Source organism: Ornithorhynchus anatinus, chromosome 3 (assembly GCF_004115215.2).
Source record: "Ornithorhynchus anatinus isolate Pmale09 chromosome 3, mOrnAna1.pri.v4, whole genome shotgun sequence".
In the NCBI taxonomy this organism is placed as follows: Eukaryota; Metazoa; Chordata; class Mammalia; order Monotremata; family Ornithorhynchidae; genus Ornithorhynchus; species Ornithorhynchus anatinus.
This window is the reverse complement of record NC_041730.1, coordinates 90,495,127-90,509,036: the sequence shown is the minus strand read 5'-3', so window position 1 is coordinate 90,509,036 and position 13,910 is coordinate 90,495,127. Positions and strand designations below refer to the sequence as shown.

At 50.4% G+C, this 13,910-nt stretch overlaps 1 protein-coding gene across 3 annotated transcripts in view; it reads left to right on the top strand.

Annotated features, from left to right (window-relative positions):
* Positions 1 to 3,065: 3,065 nt before the first annotated feature.
* Positions 3,066 to 13,910, top strand: part of C7 (complement C7) — a 48,065-nt gene continuing 37,220 nt past the window's right edge. Inside the window, exons 1-5 of one of the 3 annotated variants that reach the window (XM_029061689.2) lie at positions 5,759 to 5,915; positions 9,871 to 9,975; positions 10,803 to 10,855; positions 11,904 to 11,979; positions 12,722 to 12,863. In XM_029061689.2, the coding sequence (XP_028917522.1) occupies positions 5,910 to 5,915; positions 9,871 to 9,975; positions 10,803 to 10,855; positions 11,904 to 11,979; positions 12,722 to 12,863 (382 nt within the window). In that variant the 5' untranslated portion in view covers positions 5,759 to 5,909. Of the gene's footprint in view, positions 3,117 to 5,758; positions 5,916 to 9,870; positions 9,976 to 10,802; positions 10,856 to 11,903; positions 11,980 to 12,721; positions 12,864 to 13,910 lie in introns of those variants that run through there. The other 2 variants (XM_029061691.2, XM_029061690.2) reach the window with 2 other exon arrangements.

Here is a 13,910-nt window from a genome sequence, read left to right as displayed (position 1 = left end):
ACAAATCATCACAGATCGATCATCACAAATCGATACCAGCGTTTAGTGCAGTGTTTCATTCAACGGTATTTATTGAGCGCTTACTAAGAGCTCACTGTCCTGAGCCCTTGAGAGACTACGATCTATTTCTTGAAGCCCTTTAGACTGGACTCTAGAATCTGCTGTTGCCAATTTGTAGCCAGGCCAGCCTTCCCCGCCAGCCTTCCTCACCAGCCTTCCACTTCTGCACTGTTCTAAGCGCTGCTCTCACCCCCGCCCCTTCCCCCACCTTCTCCCTGCCTGGTCCTCAGAGGAAAAAGTGAAAAAGTCCAATCTTTCTGTCAGGCTGCCTAGGACTCCGGGGTCTGCACTCATCGGAGACTAGAGAAGCAACGTGGCTCGGTGGAAAAAACACGGGCTTGGGAGTCACAGGTCAGCGATTCTGATCCCGGCTCCACCACCTGTCAGCTGTGTGACTTTGGGCAACTCACTTCATTTCTCAGTGCCTCAGTGACCTCATCTGTAAAATGGGGATTAAGACTGTGAGCTTCAGTGGGACAACCTGATTACCCTGTATCTACCCCAGCGCTTAGAGCAGTGCTCGGCATATAGTAAGCGCTAAACAAATACCAGTATTATTATCATTAGGTCACGGAGGGAAGTCTGAAAATAACCCTCTCTCCCAGAACCAGAAGCAGTGCGGTCTAGTGGTTAGAACCCGGGGCCTGGGAGTCAGAAGGACCTGGGTCCTAATCCTGGCTCTGCCACATACCTGCTGTGTGACCTTGGATGAGTCGCTTCACTTCGCTGTGCCTCATTTACCCCATCTGGAAAACGGGAATTGAGACAATGAGGCCCACGAGGGACAAGGACTGTGTCCGACTCGATTAGCTCGTTTCTATCCCAGCACCTAGTACGGTGCCTGGCACATAGTAAGTGCTTAACAAATGTCATTACCCAAAAAGGTCACTAACATTCCTTAGTCCCCTCTTTTGTTGAAGGCTCTGGTTGCTTATGTACAATCCACTGTTGTCTTTTTATCTGCTTATTATTATCAAGTGCCATCGAATCATTTCTGATTTATAGTGACTCCACGGATAGACTTTCCCCGGAACGTCCCGTCCTCTGCCATAATCCGCAACCTTCCCCAGGGTTCTTCTGTTCTCGCTGTTATGGTCTCTATCGATCCAGCAGCCAGTCTGCCTCTTCCACTTTTCCCTGGACTTCTCCTAGCATTAGTGTCTTCTCCAGACATTTAGTCCTCCCGATTATGTGTCCGAAATATGCACATGGCTCAGTGGAGAGAGCGTGGGCTTTGGCGTCAGAGGTCATGGGTTCGACTCCCGGCTCTGCCACTTGTCAGTTGTGTGACCGTGGGCAAGTCGCTTAACTTCTCTGTGCCTCAGTAACCTCATCTGTAAAATGGGGCTTAACTGTGAGCCTTATGTGGGACGACCCGATTACCCTGTATCTCCCCCAAGCGCTTAGAACAGTGCTCTGCACATAGTAAGCGCTTAACAAATACCGACATTATTATCTTAGTCGAGTTATTCGGCCTTCCGCAGGCCACTTTAGTTTCATTTGCTTTATCGGCTTACTTCAGTATTTTGCGAGCTCCTTGAAGGACGGGGACCGGGTCCGGGTCTGATATTTGTATCTCCCCGAGTCCTTTGCCCGGTGCTTGGTGCATGGTCAGCGTTTAATGAACGTTAGGGTGGCTTACCTGGATGAAAACATTGTCCCGTTCCAAATAAAATGGTCCAAGCTCCAGGCCCAGAAGAAATATGTCATTCTGCTGCCATCCTCTGGATTTATCAATGCATCGCAATAGGGAGAACTCACACCACAACTGCCTGACTCTTGACCAGACAGGGATTAGAGATGTGTATTATTATTGTTAGATTATTATTTTTCTTGATAAGCGCTTTCTAAATGTCCAACGCTGTTCTAAGCGCTGGGGAACATAGGAGTGAATGGAGTCAGATGCAGTTCCCGTCCCCCTCTCTGGGCTCAGGGGCTCAGTGGAAAGAGCCTCGGCTCCCCAGTCAGAGGTCATGGGTTCGACTCCCGGCTCTGCCGCTTGTCAGCTGGGTGACTGTGGGCGAGTCGCTTAACTTCTCTGCGCCTCACTTACCTCATCTGTAAAATGGGGATTAACCGTGAGCCTCACGTGGGACGACCCGCTGACCCTGTATCTACCCCGGCGCTTAGAACGGTGCTCTGCACATAGTAAGCGCTTCACAAATACCAACCTTATTAAGTAAAATAAATAAATTGTGGTATTTGATAAGCGCTTACTATGTGCAAAGCACTGTTCTGAGCGCTGGGGGATACAAGGCGATCAGGTTGTCCCACGTGGGGCTCACAGATCAGTCCCTAGTAGACCTGCTGCGGATGTTATCCCCGGGGTCTGGCGCCTTTTTCCTTTCTCCTTCTTGGGGTCGTGATGGTCATGAAGCCTCTGTACTAAGAAAGTCAACCCACTTGAAATTAACGTTGAATCAAGTGAGCGTGTGGCCGGGTGGGAAGAGCTCGGGGGTCTGAGGGCCTGAGTTTGAATCCCAGCTCTGCCGCCCACCTGCTGGGAGGCGGGATAAGTAGAAGGGAGGATAGACAGTGAATCCTCACAGCTCTTCCTTGGGAATGGAATTCATTCCCCCTTTCCCTCTGCTCCTCCCCCTCTCCCTTCCCCTCCCCTCAGCGCTGTGCTCGTCCACTCATTTGTATGTATTTTTTATTACCCTATTTATTTTGTTAACGAGACGTACCTCACCTTGATTCTATTTATTGCTATTGTTTTAATGAGATGTACGTCCCCTCGATTCTATTTATCGCTATTGTTTTTGTCCGTCCGTCTCCCCCGATTAGACCGTGAGCCCGTCAATGGGCGGGGATTGTCTCTATCTGTTGCCGAATTGTCCATTCCAAGCGCTTAGTACAGCGCTCTGCACATAGTAAGCGCTCAATAAATACTATTGAATGAATGAATGAATGGAACTTTCGGTGGGTGATGAAATAATGCATGAATTCTAACTCATCCAAAATTCCCTTAGTCCCTTCCTACAGCTAAGGACATGGAGTTACCTGATAACACATAGAACCCGTCTCAGGGGTCGAAGACGCTGCTGCTGCTGATGGTAAGATGATAATAATAACGATGGTATTTGTTAAGCGCTTACTATGTGCCAAGCACTGTTCTAAGCGCTGAGGGGGAGGATTCAAGGTAATCAGATTGGCCCACATGGGGCTCACAGTCTTCATCTCCATTTTACAGATGTGGTAACTGAGGCACAGAGAAGTTGAGTGACTTGCCCAAAGTCACACAGCTGCCAAGTGGCAGAGCCGGGATTAGAACCCATGACCTCTGACTCCCAAGCCCGGGCTTTTTCCACTGAGCCACGCTGCTCCTCTAGATCAGTCCCTTCCTCACTGCGGGACCCCTAGTAGACCTGCTGCGGATGTTATCCCCAGGGTCTGGGGTTGTGATGGTCATGAAGCCTCTGTACTAAGAAAGTCAACCCACTTAAAATTAACGTTGAATCAAGTGAGCGTGTGGCCGGGTGGGAAGAGCTTGGGAGTCTGAGGGCCTGAGTTTGAATCCCAGCTCTGCCGCCGACCTGCTGTGTGACCTCAGAGAAGTCTCTCAGCCTTGGTTTTCTCATAATAATAATAATGATAATGATAATGGCATATGTTAAGCACTTACTGTGTGCAAAGCACTGTTCTGAGCACTGGGGAGGATACAAGGTGATCAGGTTGTCTCACATGGGGCTCACAGTCTTCATCCCCATTTTACAGATGAGGTAACAGGCATAGAGAAGTTATGACTTGCCCAAAATCATACAGCTGACAAGCGGCTGAACTGGGATTTGAACCCATGACCTCTGGGTCCCAACCCCGTGCTGTTTCCACTGAGCTACTCTGCTTCTCATCTGTAACACAGGGACAGTGATCCTCACCTCTCCCTACTTCACAGGAGTGTTGGAAAGGGAAAGAAGAAATGTGAAAGCGCTTTGGGAAGGGCAGAAAGTCAGATCTGCACTCGGACTAGAATAAGGAGAACAAGAGATCATTTAATAAAAATGCTTGGGAGCGTACCACAGAGTAGGTAGACGTACTCCCTGCCCACAAAGAGCTCAGTCTAGTGGATAGATCCCGTGTCTCAGAGATGGAAGGACCTGGGTTCCAATACTGGCTCCGCCACTTGTCATTTCATTTCATTTAATAGTATTTATTGAGCGCTTACTAGGTGCAGAGCACTGTACTAAGTGCTCGGAATGAACAAATCGGTAACAGATACAGTCCCTGCCCTTTGACGGGTTTACGGTCTAATAGGGGGAGACGGACAGACAAGAACGATGGCAATAAATAGAATCGAGGGGAAGAACGTCTCATTAAAACAATAGCACATAAATAGAATCAAGGTGATGTACGTCTCATTAACAAAATAAATAGGGTCGGCTGTGTGATCTTGGGCAAGTCACTTCAGTTCTCTGTGCCTCAGTCCCCTCATCTGTAAAATGGGGATTAAGACTCAGACTCACATGGGACAGGGACTGCTTTCAACTCGATTTGCCAGTCTCCTCCCCAGCGCTTAGTACAGTGCCTGGCACATAGTAGGAGTTTGATAAATGCTACAACTATTATTATTACATTAAAACAAATTGCAGACAAGGAAAGTAGAGTATAAGAATATGTACATAAGTGCCGAGGGTCTGGGATGAGAGTATCAAAGTGCTTAAGGGGTGTCCAGTCAAGCGTATAGGCGACACAGAAGACAGGCCGGATGGGAGAATGAAGGCTTAGTCTCCTCTTGGGGGAGATGCAATTGTCAGCTGGGTGACTGTGGGCAAGTCACTTGACTTCTCTGGGCCTCAGTTCCCTCATCTGTAAAATAGGGATGAACTGTGAGCCTCACGTGGGACAACCTGCTGACCCTGTATCTACCCCAGCGCTTAGAACAGTGCTCCGCGCATAGTAAGCGCTTAACAAATACCAACATTATTATAGGGGAAGCTAAGTGGCTTAGTGTCAGGAGCCCAGGCTTGGGAGTCAGAAGACGTGGTTCTAATCCCGACTTCGCCACTTGTCTGCAGTGTGACCTTGGGCAAGCTACTTAAGCGCTTAACGAATGCCGTCATCATTATTATTATTGTCTGTGCCTCAGTGACCTTACTGTGTATCTACCCCAGCACGGCACATAGTAGGCGCTTAATAGACACCATAATTATTAGTAGTAGTAGTACAGTGCTTTGCACACAGTAAGTGCTCAATCAGTAGCATTGAATGAATGAATGACCGTTGGAGGGTTTCGAAGGTAGGGGGAGGGGTGGACGGAGCAGGGGCTAATCCCACGAGGCTCCTCTGGTCACAGAGCTGTGAGACACCCCACCCTACCCCTCCTGCTCCTCTCCTCTCATGGGGTGTCTGTCGCCTCACATGGCTTTTGGGAGTCCCCAGAGGCTACTGTCCTGGCCCTCTGACGGGCCAAGCTTCTCAGCCTTCAAGACGCGGGATATCTCCAGGGACCTGGAGACCTCCAGGGTCTATCTACTTGTTTTGCTTTTTTTGTCTGTCTTCCCCCTTCTAGATTGTGAGCCCGTTGTTGGGTAGGGATCGTCTCTGTCGCCGAATTGTACTTTCCAAGTGCTTAGTACAGTGCTCTGCACACAATAAGTGCTCAGTAAACAGGATTGAATGAACGCGGCGGTTGGCCTCCTGCCAGTTGGCCTCCCGGGAGGCTTCGGAAGGGCCAAGAACGTCAGTCCTCCATCCCTCCCCTCCATCCACCGGTGCCGAGTCCGAAGCCAGTCGGAGCCAGAGGAGGAGACGGGCCGGCTGACTCTGTGTCCCCTGCCCCCACCTGGCCCACCCCCAAGGGACTATTTCTCCCCCTCGTCTCTGCGGGGGTCGCGGACGCTTTCCCGAACATGAAGGTAAGAGGACGGCTCCGGTCCTCCCTGCTGGAGGGAGCGAGGACACATCCCTCAGAGAGCATCTTCCCGGGGAGGAGAGAACCCAGAGAGGTGGACAAGAAGGGCTGGATATTAGTTATTAGCAGGGGTTGCCTCTGTTCGGAGAATTGCTATTATAATGATCATTTTGGACTTCGGTTAAGAGCTTGCTCTGTGCCGAGCGCTGGGGAAAGGGAAGGGACGTCGAGTCAGGTGGGGATCTCCCAGGCTAATTGCGGGGAGGGGGAAGGCAGCAGACACGGTAAAGCAGCTTGGTCTAATGGATCGAACTTGGGACTGGGAGACAGAAGGGCTTGGGTTCTAATTCCGGCTCTGCCACTTGCCTGCTGAGTGACCACGGGCAAATCGATTCATTTCTCTGTGGCTCAGTTAATTGGAAAATGGGGATTGAGACTGTGAGCCCCATGTGGGATGGGGACTGTGTTCAACCCGATTGCCTTGTATCTACCCCAGGACTTAGAACAGTGCCTGGCACATAGTAAGCGCTTAACCAGCACCATAAAAAGAAAGGGAAAGAACAAAGGGGGTGAGATTCCATCTTAGTGCAGTTCAATTAATTAATCCATCAGTAGTATTTATTGCCAATCAGTCAATTGTATTTATTGAACGCTTACTGTGTGCAGGCAACTGTACTAAGCGCTTGAACGAGTACAATAGAGCAATATAACGGACATGTTCCCTGCCCACGATGATTCATTATGAGCTTATGATGTGCAGAGCTTCGCGCTAAGCACTTGAGAGAGATTCCTTGGGCTTGGTAATGAAGCGAGATGAGTGGGGCGGAGAACCGGGGAGGGGGCAAGCCGAGACCATTGCAGGCTAGCTTCCGACCCGCTGCCTGTTGCCTCTCTGGGGAGGTAGATCGCAGTCACCGTGGTCACTGCTCACCCCTGATGAGGAGACTTCCAGGATGGCCCGGGCGTCCCGTCGGGGCTGTGGGCTAGTGTGACCGCATCCCGCCTGCTGTCAGCACTCCCCTTCACCTAACGTGCCTCTCCAGGGCGACCTCTGACTCCTCCTCACCCTCCGTGGGGCATAAGCCCGGCCGGTCGGGGCCAGGCTGGGGTCGGGCTCCGTTCTCTCCATGGACACTACCTCGGGAGTTGGGGGGTCCGAGGGGAGGGGAAGGAAACTCTCGAGGGTTGCTAGGATTTGGGGCCAGGCCTCCGGCAGGGCTGCAGTCAATCAGTCAGTCGATCCGTGCTTTATATCCGTCAGACAATCGTAGTTATTGACCATTTACCGTGAGCAGAGCGCTGTACTAAGCTCTTGGGTGGGTACAATAGAACAAAAAGACAGACACACTCACTGCCCACAGTGACCTTACAATCCAGAAGGGGAGACGGACATTAATAGAGATAAATACAGATGTGGACATGAGTGCTGTGGAGCTGGGAGAGGGGATGGATAAAGAGAGCGAGTCAGATGATGCAGAAGGGAGTGGGAGATGAGGAAAGGGGAGCTTAGTCAGGGCCTTATCAGGAGCTTATTGTGTATTGGGTACAATCCAACAGAGTTGTAGACACATTCCCTGCCCATAATGAGCTTACAGTCTAGAGGGGGAGACAGACATTAATAGAAATAAATACATAATCAATATGGACATAAGATGGGTGGAGTGATAAGGGAGTAAATCTAAGTGGAAGGGCAATGCAAAAGGAAGTGCGAGAAGAGGAAAGGAGGCCTTAGAAAGGCCTCTGGGAGGAGATGTGCCTTCAGAGGGCTTCGGAGACGGGGAGAGCGATCGTCTGTCGGTTATGAAGAGGGAGGGGCTTCCAGGCCAGAGACGGGACGGGTGCGAGAGGTCGGCGGCGACATGCAGGGAGTCAGTTGGCATTAGAGGAGCGAAGCGTGCGGGCTGGGTCGTAATAGGACAGCAGCGAGGTGCGGTGTCCAGGTGCGGGAAACTGCGGAGGTAGAAAGACATTCTTGTGTCCCAGGTGCACTCGGGATTTGGGATGATGCTCCTGAGTCTCGAGGTTTCAGGCTGCATCTGTTTAGAAATGTGGGGAGCCCTGGGTTTGGGGTGTGGCTTATTCAGCGGTGGGAATCAGGACTCCAGGGGTCTGGGAGGTCACTGGGGTGGGAGCAAATGACGAGGAGGAGATCTAGGGGATGGATCGATCCATCAATCAGTGGTATATATTGAGTGCTTTCTGGATGCAGAGCCCCAAACTAAGCGTCTGGGACAATGCGATATAGTAGAAAGACTTGCTCCCTGTCTAAAAGGAGCTTATAGTGGAACGTGCTTACTCCTTCATCCCAGCTTAGTGCTCCCCGGGGGGGGATAGGGTCAGTGTGGGGTGGCTATAATGGACTCTAGAGAGCTGAGGGGACCCTCCGATTCATGCGGCGTCAGGGGGTGCTGTCGGGGGTGGGGCCAGTCTATGTCACTCCGCCCCCCAGATTATCTTTCTACAGAAATGCTCTGGGAATGTCACTCCCCTCCTTAAAAACCTCCAGCGGTTGCCTGTCAACCTTCTCATGAGGCAAAAACTCCTCACTCTTGGCTTCCGAGCTCTCCATCACCTGGGCCCCCCCTACCTCACCCCCCTTCACTCCTCCAGCCCAGCCGGCACACCCCGCTCCTCTGCCGCCGCTCACCTCCTCACGGTCCCTCTGTTCCGGCACGGCCCGCCGTCGACCCCTGGGCCAGTCCTCCCGCTGTCCCGGAACGCCCTCCCTCCTCACCTCTGCCAAACTAACTCTTTTCCCCTCTTCAAAGTCCTACTGAGAGCTCACCTCCTCCGGGAGACCTTCCCAGATTGAGCCCTCCCTTTTCCTCTGCTCCCTTCCCCTCCCTACAGCACTTGTGTATTTACATACCTATTTATTACTCTATTTTATTAATGATGTTTACATATGTATGTATCTATCTATTTTGATGGTATTGATGCTGTCTACTTGTTTTGTTGCCTGCCTCCCCCTTCTAGACTATGAGCCCGTTGTTGGGTAGCGATTACCTAATAATGTTGGTATTTGTTAAGCGCTTACTATGTGCAGAGCACTGTTCTAAGCGCTGGGGGAGATACAGGGGAATCGGGTTGTCCCACGTGAGGCTCACAGTTAATCCCCATTTGACAGATGAGGTTACTGAGGCACGGAGAAGTGAAGTGACTTGCCCACAATCAGCTGACAACTGGCAGAGTCGGGAGTCGAACTCATGACCTCTGACTCCGAAGCCCAGGCTCTTTCCACCGAGTCACGCTGCTACCTCTGTCTGTTGCCGAATTGTACTTTGCAAGCACTTAGTACAGTGCTCTGCACACAGTAGGCGCTCAATAAATAAATGAATGAGTGAATGACTGAAGGAATGAATCCAGTTCGGCACTTTGTACGTAGTAGACACACCCATTACGGAACTCTGAATGGAATGGGAGCCCAAAAAAGAGCCCTGCACAGAGTAGGAGTCCAGTGCAGAGCTGTGCACAAAGTAGGTGCTCAGTAAATACTCACTGGAAGGCCTGATGTGCACTTTCTGTCTTTACCTCTTCCTGTTTCCTTCTTGCCAAGCACGGGAGGCCACACTGATTTGTTTTTGTTTCTTTTCATTCTGGGAGTTTGGACAGGGTGACCTTTAGTTGTAAATAAGAGTGAAATGAGCCATTTGCTTTGGAGTTGAGACAGAGAGCCAGATACTTTCCCTCCGCCTTGTCTGAAGCACTGGCAGAGATGGCCGGAGAGAAAGGCGCCTGGCCTGGGGAGGGGAGGGAGGGGACGGGTTAGTGACCTGGAACATTTAGGTGGACAAAGAAGCCTGGGTTGTTGAGTGGATGGGGGACGGGTTTGGGAAGCAGAAAGCGGGGGGACTCCCAGATCCCGGGGAGGAGGCCCACAGGGGGCACATCTGGGAACAACTGGACTAGAAGCTGGCAGTGGGGATTCTTGGGTGACCAGCCTCCCCACTGTGCCTCAGTTACCTCCTCCTGAAAGGTGCCCAAAAGACTCGGCCATCCTGCCTTTCGGAATGCTGCCAGGGGAGTTATCATCATCATCATCGTCATCATTATTATTACTATCGGTACGTTCATTTTGAGCAGGGAATGTATCTGCTAATTGTATTGTCCTCTCCCAAGCGCTTAGTACAGTGCTCTGCATATAGTAAGTGCTCAATAAATACCATTGATTGATTATTATTATCATTTTATTTGTTAAGGACATACTGTGTGTGGTGGTGTCTGCTTATTTGTACTGATGTCTGTCTCGCCTCCCCCAGACTGTGAGCTCATTGTGGGCAGGGATTTTCACTCTTTATAGCTGTATTGTACTTTCCCTAGTGCTAGTACAGTGCTCTATACACAGTAAGTGCTTAATAAATTCGATTGAATCGAATGAAACCACTGCTCTAAGCCCTGGGGTAGATACAAGACAATCCCGTTGGACTCAGTCCCTGTCTCATGTGGGGCCTCACAGTCTAAGTAGGAAGGAGTAGGATTTAATTCCCATTTTACCGATGAGGAAACTGAGGCACAGAGAAGTTAGGCGACTTGCCCAAGGTCACACAGTAAATCAGTGGTGGAGCTGGGATTAGAATCAAGGTCCTCTGATTCACGGGCCCGTTTTCTTTCCGCTAGGCCACGCTGCTTTCCTACTGAGAGCAAGAGTAAGAGCATAGGTAAAAACTGAGACAGCAAAAGCAGGCTAGTGAATAAATTAGGGAAATGAAGAGACAGATGAACATATACATATGCACGATGGCTGTTGGAATGATTCCCCGGGAGAGGTGGGCATGTCCGCGATGGTTTCCTGGAAGAGGAAGGCCTTTTAACAGATTCGATCTAATTAATGCTACAAAAAAAGCAACAACCCCCCAAACCAGAAAGCTTGATTTTTTTTTTTTCTTTCCAGTTGCCAATTGTTTTCCTTTTGCTTGAAATTCTTGGAGAAGAGGTGTTATCAAGGTAAGACATTTTGGGGATTGAGGTAACCGCATTCCTCAATCTTCCTGCCTAAAGGCACATCCTTTTGTGTCTGCACTGGAGGGGGAGCTTTTGGGAGGCACAGGCCTCAAGGATGTTTCTTCTTTGTTCCTGGAGAAGTTAGTTAGGGTGGAACACAAACCAGAGAAGAGAGAGCTAAATCAATCAATCAATCGTATTCATTCATTCAATCATATTTATTGAGCACTTACTACGTGCAGAGTACTGTACTAAATGCTTGGGAGACTACAATGCAACAGAATTAGCAGACAAGTGGACAGGGAACTTGTCCATCACTAGCTGACTGTCCTAGAGACAAGCTTACAATCTAGAGATGAGTTCAAGTGACCAAGTGTCTAAAGGCCTCATAATCCTTTTCTAATAATAATAGTAATGATATTTGTTAAGCTGTTATTATTATTATGGTATTCGTTAAGCGCTTACCATGTACAGAGCACTGTTCTAAGCGTTGGGGTGGATACAGGGTAATCAGATTGTCCCACTTGGGGCTCATATTTTTTAATCCCCATTTTTACAGATGAGGTAACTGAGGCACAGAGAAGTGAAGTGATTTGCCCAAGGTCACACAGCAGACAAGTTGGCGGAGCCGGGATTAGAACCCACGACCTCTGACTCCCAAGCCTGGGGTCTTTCCACTAAGCTATGCTGTTTCTCACAAGCTCTTACTGTGTGCCAGGCACTGTACTAAGCGCTGGGGTGGATACAAGCAAATCAGGTTGGACACAGTCCCTGTCCCATATGGGGCTCACAGTCTCAGTCCCCATTTTCCAGTTGAGATAACTAAGGCCCAGAGAAGTGAAGTGACTTGTCCAAGGTCACATAGCAGACGAGTGCCAGAGACAGGATTAGAACCCAGGTCCTTCTGACTTTCAGGCCCGTGTTCTAGCCAACAGGCCACACTGCTACTCTCTTCTAGAAACTAGAGGTCCTCTCCCCACTGCTGTCTCGCCCACGACCTCCTGCTCCCACCCAGTGGTTTCTAATGACCCCACTGCATTTGCCTCCACAGCTCTTCCTCGCCCATCCACTGCCAGTGGCAGCCCTTTGGGCCTTGGTCGGACTGCAGCGGCTGCACCAAGACTCAGGTGGGACTCGGGGAGCCTCCGCGGGGGAGCGGGTATGCGCCTATTAGAGGGAAATCCCGATAGGTCAGGAGTCATCCGGATCAGAAATCAATCACTTAGACCGGAAATCCATCCAACGATAAGATTTACTGGAGCCTACTTTGTGCAGATCATTATACTGGGTGCTTACTTTGGGCCCATACTGTGTGCAGAGCACTGTACTGGGCCCTCACTGTGTGCAGAGCACTGTACTGGGCCTTTACTGTGTGCAGAGCACTGTACTAAGCCCTTACTGGGTGCAGAGCACTGTATTAGGCCCTCACTGTGTACAGAGTACTGTACTGGGCCCTTGCTGTGCTCAGAGTACTGTATTGGGCCCTTACTGGGTGCAGATCACTGTACCGGGTGCCTGCTGTTTACAGAGCCCTGGAAGCTGTACTTTCATTGAGTTAGGGCTGCCCCCTTGACTGGCTTTGGGGTCCGATCCTGGTTTGAACCCTGGAAACAGATTGGTGTCTTGGGGGTGGAGGTGGGGGTCCGGTCGGGGGTCCCCTTCATCCCGTCCCCCCAAGTTGAAGATGAGGGTGAGGTCAACGTCAGCCCATCAGGACAGTCCCCGGTCAGTGCCCGGAGCGCCACGAAGCCCAGGTTGATGCCATCCCAGTTATCCCAGCCGGTGAGGTTCTCCTCGGCCCCCCGAGGGCTCGGGGCGGGCGGCCTCCTCTGATGGCCTCTTGTCGCGATCTCCCCCTCCGGCATCCAGACCCGCAGACGGACGGTGGCGGTGTACGGCCAGTTCCAGGGGAACCCGTGCGTCGGAAGCGCCTTCGAGACCCAGTCGTGCGTCCCGACCCGGGGCTGTCCGACCGAAGAAGGCTGTGGGCAAAGGTTCAGGTGTCTCTCAGGTAACCGCGTTTCCGCCCTCTCCCGCTGCCCTGCCGGCGATCGGGAACACGCTGGGGTAGAACTGGTTTCGCTTCCATTTGAAAATGCCTCTCCTGGTGGTTTATTTGTTTTTCCTGCTGGGCTTCCCTCCAGCAGTAGGATGGAACTGGCTCAATCGCCATGGTGAAGAAGTGCATGGCACCACCCATACTCTCTCTCAAATGTGGCCTAATAATAATGATGTTAGGAGTTAAGCGCTTACTATGTGCCAAGCACTGTTCGAAGCGCCGGGGTAGATATAAGGTAATCAGGTTGTCCCACATAAGGCTCACAGTCTTAGTCCCCATTTTACAGATGAGATAACTGAGGCACCGAGAAGTTAAGTGACTTACCCAAAGTCTCACAGCTCACTGATGACATTTTATTTAGCACTATGTGCTAAGCACTGTACTAAGTGCTGGCGTATAAATAGCAGGTATGCAGTGTCGTCTCCAGTGGTGTGTGGGAAGGGCAGCGATACTGTTGCCAAAGGCTAGTGAGATTGGATGTACTGCCTGTACGTGTATTCCATATGCCACTATCATCATGTATGTTCAGGCTTTTTAATTTTTTAAAATTATTTATTTTTAATGTTTTATATATTTTTTAAATTAATGGTATTTGTTAAGTGCTTACTGTGTGCCGGGTACTGTTCTGAGCACTGGGGTAAATACAAGGTAATCAGGGAGGACACTGTCGCTGTCCCACATGAGCTTCACAGCGTTAATCCCCATTTTACAGATGAGGTAACTGAGGCCCAGAGAAATGGAGTGACTTGCCCACGGTCACATAGCAGACAAGTGGCAGAGCTGGGATTAGAACCCAGGTCCTTCTGACTCCCAGGCCCGATAAGCCATGCGGCTTCCCCTACGTACACATAAACAAACACATATACTCTCCTGTGCATTTGTCCATCTTCCCCATCAGAGAGGTCATGTGACTTTGGCAATTAGTATGTGATTAATCGATCTATCAATTGAGTAATTACTGTTGCAGATCATGGTACTAAGAGCTTGGGAGAATACCAC